Here is a 6,182-nt window from a genome sequence, read left to right as displayed (position 1 = left end):
CCCGCCGCCCCCCGCCTCGTCCCCGCCGCCGCTGCCGCCCCCGGGGCATGGCCTGTCTGATGGCCGCTTTCTCGGTCGGCACCGCCATGGTGAGTGAGCTCATCCTTGGCTCCCGGGGCTTGGTTCTGTTTTCCAGGAGAGCAAGCACACAAAGACCCGCACCCTCACCTTGACACCTGCCCCTGGGTTCCTGGGGAGGCGCCCGACTCCCACCGCCCACGTCCTGGCCACCTGGCGCCACGGGACGCTGGGGAGGTGGAGGGGCCCCCACAAGTGGACAGATGGCCTTGACCTCGTCCGCCTCCGGCTGAGGGGCGTGGGGCCCGGAGGTCTGGGGCGCACTGGGGAAGGCGGCAGCCTGGGCCGGAGGGGGTCGCATCCCTCTGCCGGCGTGCGTGGGCCAGGGCTGAGGGAGCGGGCACTTCTCGTGCCTCCCTCCGGAGCGTCGACCACTGTCTGAGGGAACAAAAGGGGGAGCTGCTCCCCGAGAGAGAGCTCCCTGGGGACAGCCTCTCCCGGACCTACTTGGGAGGGGGAGGCGGAGTCCCGGGAGGCAGACGAAGGGCGAGCCTGGATACCTGCAGGCCACCTTCCTGCACCCTAGAGAGAGACGGGGTGGGGTCACGCGCGTTCATCTAACGTCTCCCGAGGGTACCAGCTCGGTAGAGGGTCCACCGGGTGCTGGCGAATTTATTGCTAGACACAGCAATGCTATTCCCAGGGGCGGTCAAGAGCCTCCTCTTGCTCATTTATAATAGCTCCATAAACTCACATTAAGACAGAATGAACGAAATAACCATCGACCCACCCCTCCTAGGGCCTTTCATTCCTATGCCTAGCAGCCGGCATTGCAGTTTGGTACTTACGGACTAGATTTCAGGTCATCTAAAGTACAAATAGAAAGTATTACGTATTCCAACCCATATCGCTCTCGCTATCCACCCCTCTGTCTTCTGCCCATGTATTTACTATCCGGCCAGCTCCTTCCCATAGGCTCTGAGCCCACAGCGCACAGCAGCGGCTCTGGGTTGTCGCCCCCACCCCTCGCCTTATTTCATTTTTAGCATCCTGTATTGAAGTCAGCAGTGCTCAGCAGGATTTGACCGACAGTTACCTCTTGCCTTGAGCTCAAGAAAAAAAAAAAGTAGCGGGTTTCTGCGCATGCTCTGCTCTGCCAAAGGCATCCTATGATTCCAAACAGGTTACTGTGGAACATACCGCGCCTCGCCAGCTCATTATATAACGATTTTGCGTAAAACGATAGAATGGGGCCGCCGGCGGTGCATTAAGGAGGTTGGTAGAGCAGGGGAGGGCCGGTGGCAGGGGACCCACCGGCGGCGTCCCGTCTCTGGGCTTGCTCTCCCTTTATTACTTAGCTCTTCACAGATAAGGAGAGGATGGAAAAAACAGAAAAGGCATTTGCTTTGATCTGGTTGTTTGGGTCGCATGGGGCAATTCTTCCTTTTACATTTGCCCATCTCCTTGGGATTCCTCAGTTATGCTGATAATGGAAAATGAAGGACATTATCATCGTCAGTTGTAAAGAGAGTGCCACATCTTTTCGATGCTGGGTAACTCTCGAGGTCCTTTCAAAGCTGCAGAAGTGGCTTATACGTGTCAAAAAACCATGAACCAGAATGCTTTAAGGCATAGAGGTTTTCAATGTCAAGATTTTTAATAGTCCCGGGACTCAAGTATTTTGTTCTCACATGGAGATGCCGATGCCTGAGCTCAAACCCCCCCTCCCCCCAGGAATGTAGTTTTTTGTAAAAGTAGTTTTTTGTAAAAGTCATTTTTCTCCCTGAAAACCTTGTACTTTTTTTTTTTTAATTTAAGAAATTTGACACAAGTCACAAACAAGGAGCCCTTGAGAGAACCCCAGGATTCTGGGGCTTGCTTTACCATCGCCCCAGCTTGAGGGGTCCCGCTTGGACTGACTGTGCCAGGCGTGAGTGTGGAGAAGGTGCCTTCACGAAGTACCCAGGCAGCGCTGGGGTCCCTGAGCTGGGCGGGAGGGGCGCACATGGTCCCTGATGGGACAGCGGTGTTTGGGGCAGTGTAGAGCGAGATTTGGGTGATGGCGAGGCTGGCGTCCTGAGGGCCCTTGCGCGGGGCATCTGCTTTCTGCTCAGTTAAGGGTGTAGCGTTTGGGTAATTTTCCTGTAGGCGGTGGCCTTGAGAATTCTCGTCAGTGTGTTTTCCTCTAATGTGCTCAGGGCACGGCACGGCGCGGGGGCGGGGGGTGGGGCGGAGGGGTTCTGCCCTCCAGCTGAAGGGTCTGCAAACCTAGCAGGGCACCAAAGCTGGCGGCAGTGGACCATGAGAGCAGCAAGAGACTGTGCGCCCGCATCGCCTGCCTCTGAGTTCCTCTTCCCTCTCCTTCCTTCCCCAGGATGCTGTGGGTGTGTGTGTGTGTGGGTGTGTGTGTGTGTGTGTGTGGGTGTGTGTTGAGTGTTTACCTCTAACTGAGCTGCCCTGGGTAAGTAGTATGAGCCAGCCTCACAATGGCCTGGGGGAGCTGCTGCCTGTTAGAGACCCTCCCTAAACAGGCATTGCTATCTGTGAGCACATTCATACTGAAATCAGCACCCAAGGAAAGTTCTCAGCTGCCCAGGCAGGATCTCTCCAAGGAGAGCCCCTGCGAATGGCCTTACTGTCATTTACCATCGATCACGCAGCACGAGTTGTGCGAGGAGGCGGCAGGTAAAGACCTGGCTTCGGTGAGGTAGGGAAGTGTCCAATGAATGGGAATCAGTAGGGAGGGAAGAGGCGTTTGTTTCACTTTTAATGAGCTCAGGAGACTGAGGACAGCAAGCTGGAACCTGCACTGCCGGCCGCTCTTATCTGGGGATTGCTTGCAGAGAGCTGGTCTGTTTCGGAGTGACAGTCACTGCCTCCCGTCACATAGGACTTAATGATTTTATTGGTTGGGCGAGGCTGTTGGACATCCGTGGAGGAAAGGTGGACAGTGGCGGGCACAGCCTTGGTGCTGGTTTATTGGGTGGGAGTGTGATTTCTGTTTCTTAGGGGTTTCCCCGTAACGGACGGGGGCCCGGATGACCCAGGATCACCTACAGCTTGTCCGTAGAAAGCTAAGCAACATTGCCAGTGCTGCTAGGGACGCTGGCTGGGACGGGGTGCAGACATGGCAGAGGACAGCACCGGCCCCCGGCTCGGCTACTCCTTAACCGGGGGCGTCATGGCAGGTCGGGTGGTCTCTCTGTGCCTTAGACGCCTGAAAGGGAGGAGGGGGAGATGACGTTGCCCCTGCTCGAGTTGGGGAGATGGTAAGAGGCATAACCTCTGCAGCCCGGAGTTGTCTGGACAGCACATTGTACTTGCTGAATCAATGGTCATTGTTTACAGTCATCTACCCACTGTGCAGGAAGCATTAATAGTTAATACTCCAGATAGTGAGTACTTGACTCTGGCCTCTCTCTCTTACTCCCAAATAAGTTCGGTCACCCAGCTTTGTCCTGGGCTGCTCTGCAAATCCCCTCTGGGTCTCTGCTGGGTCTCCTACAGCTCTTGCCTGATCCCAGGTAGCCCTGCCTGGGGCGCCGTCCTGCGCCTGGGCTTGCTGAGGTCTGTCTGGCCGACTGCTCACTCCAGAGCTTTATCTGGTGCTCGGTTTGTTGAATGAACTGAGTGAGTGAGAGACTAGATGGCTTAGAGTGTAGAGGGGAAAGTCAGGCCCCCATGGGAACACAGGTCTGGCATCTGCTACAGCTGGCGGGTGGGCGGGCCGAGTGATGTCTGCTCATCCGTGTATTTGTGTAGCTTTCATCAAAAAGGAAAGCCACGACCTGCACCTCCTCGGGGTGGGCGCCGAGAAGGATATGGATGGTCTATGGCAGCTGGAATGCTGGGGTGCAGGTCGTGGGGGCCACCGCAGGGGAGGAGTTGCTGGGTACTCCCCACCCCCAGCTGTGAGCACACAGTGGCTGAGGGTCTGGGGTTAGAGCCACTCTGCCCACAGGATGTGGGTTCAGAACTAGACCATAGCAGGGCGGGGGCGAGAACGGGCCTTGGGGACCCGGCCCAGAGCTACCTGTCTTGTCCCCCGCTGGAGCCACCACCCCCAAGGCCAGGATTTGGTGCTTCCCGGACAATTATGGAGGCAGAGTGGGTTACAGATATGGGAGAGCAGCGTGTGTCCCCAGAGGGGCTTATCCAGTGACTGGAGGGCTGGCCTGGTGCCTGCTCTGGGCACTGGGGCTGGACGTGCACACCCGTCCCAATCAGCCAAAGCCAGGAGCTCCCGGCCCTCCGTCAAGAGGCCGCGACACAGATGGCCCCCGGCAAGGCAAGCTCCATGTGGAGGCAGCGTCCTGCCGCTGGCTCTTGGGGGTTGGAGAGGCACAGCGTCCTGACAAGGCCCTGAGAGGTCCCGTTTCAGGGACTTCGACACGGACCGTCCCCAACCTCATGCCTGAAGGTGTGGCCCTACTTACGTTCGCATTAGCAGTGAACCAGGCCTGATTTTGTCATAGTTTTGTTCTGCACTTTAATTTTTATCCACAGGGTACTATAGGCAAAGAGGTGGATTTTGATTTGGTGAAGCTTTGCAGAGGTGACATGCCTGAGAGGGGGGTGTACGTGGATGTGGGGCACATGGGTGCAAGTTTTTTTTACAATGGTAAAGCAACGTTTTCGAGCATCACAAGAACCAAAAGCCCCTTGCGCCCACATCGCCTCATCCCTCTGTTTGTGTTTTAAATATCCGAAACCACCAAGCCCTCCAAGATGTGTGAGCCCTTAAGTTCCATGATAGAAAGGGCGCCAACTCTCCAGTGACAGGCGCGTTCCCTCGGAGGGCGTGTGAACGGGCGAAGGGCTCGTGTTGGCCACACGAGTCGCTGGGGTTTGCCGGGACTATTTTGGAAGCTCCAGTCTCTGCTTTCGTTTTGGATTTTCAATTAGAAACAGCAACGATCCAAAAGCTATCAACGCTCAAGAAATATCTAGCAAATTATGGGGGGGGAAAAATCACAGTAAGATGTCGCTTTTCTTCAGAATGGACAGTAACCCTACGGGATCTCCCCGGCCATACTGCGGTGGGTCGGGCACAGATTATCCACGAGGGGTACCGAGGGGCTCCGCCATTGGGCCAGCTGCCTTCGCCGCCGTGGGAGAGGTCCCCAGAGGCCTGCCCTTGCGGAATGTTCTCTCTCGATTCCAGAGACGGCTAGAAAAGCATAGCGTAATATTCCTTCCCCCATGTCCTTCTGAGTCTCCGAGGCACCTGACGCACATGGACTTGTTCGGGGTTGCCAGGCCGTTAGAAAAGTACATTCCTTTTTCTGCATAAACACTTTTGGTTCTTGGCATATCTGTAACGGTTCAATGGACCCTCCACGGAAGCTTTCAAAGCCGATGTAGCTGCAAAACCTTAGGTGTTTGAGCGATGAGGGGGAAAGAGCACCCATCTTGTTTTTTTGATTTTTTGAGGTTTTTTTGATGACTCTGGTTCTGGGGTCGCTTCTGCCCCACTAGCATGTAGGGCTCAGAGCAAGTTTCTTAACTGTCTACGCTCCGTTTCCTTGTCTGTGTAACAGAGAAGAAACATCAGCTTTTTTACAGTGCTGTTATTAAGATACAATGGCGACTTAGAAGATTTACAAGGAAAACGCAAACGCCGTCTCCCGTAAAACCCAGAGGTTCAGCTGGTGTCACTGCCTTTGAGGAGTATTGACGAGGTTTCCTGAGGAAGGCACTGGCAGAGCTTGTTTTAAACTAAACTTCCAATTACACGTTCCTAAGGAGCCTCATGCGTCTTTATTGGGATTTGAATGGGTGGACTGTCAATAAGTGAATTTTTTTTTATGGTGGCCGGTGTTTCATTCATGGAGACGGGTGATTCATTTATTATGGTTGGGTGATTAGATTTTATGATTCCAAAGGAAGACTGGTAGGTGGTTCAGTATCTTATCTGAAGCACTTTTTAACAGAAGGAGGAGAGATGGCTAGCGACGACAGACGCCTCTAGGTAAACACGCGTCCTCCCACGCCACGGGCAGGTGCTGCTGCCACTCTCCAGGGACCCCGAGCCTAATGGCCGGTCCCTGGTGCTCGTTCCCCTGACGTAGCTTGTAACCTCTCTCGGTGCTTCTTCCTAGAATGCCAGCGGTTACTCCGCAGCGATGACGGAGCCCAAGTCGGTGTGCGTCTCGGTGGACGAG

The 6,182-nt window shown here is 55.1% G+C and overlaps 1 protein-coding gene across 1 annotated transcript in view; it reads left to right on the top strand.

The window, feature by feature from the left end:
* Window positions 1-6: 6 nt before the first annotated feature.
* The window catches only part of ABCG1 (ATP binding cassette subfamily G member 1), a 51,249-nt gene continuing 45,073 nt past the window's right edge, over window positions 7-6,182 (top strand). The window contains 2 exon segments of the mRNA XM_006916725.3: window positions 7-89; window positions 6,120-6,182. The exon segment at window positions 6,120-6,182 is cut by the window's right edge and continues 6 nt beyond it. Of these exon segments, the coding sequence (XP_006916787.1) occupies window positions 48-89; window positions 6,120-6,182 (105 nt within the window). The 5' untranslated portion in view covers window positions 7-47.

This window comes from Pteropus alecto, unplaced genomic scaffold, assembly GCF_000325575.1.
Source record: "Pteropus alecto unplaced genomic scaffold, ASM32557v1 scaffold97, whole genome shotgun sequence".
Taxonomy (NCBI): Eukaryota; Metazoa; Chordata; class Mammalia; order Chiroptera; family Pteropodidae; genus Pteropus; species Pteropus alecto.
This window is presented reverse-complemented; position numbering and strand designations above follow the sequence as displayed.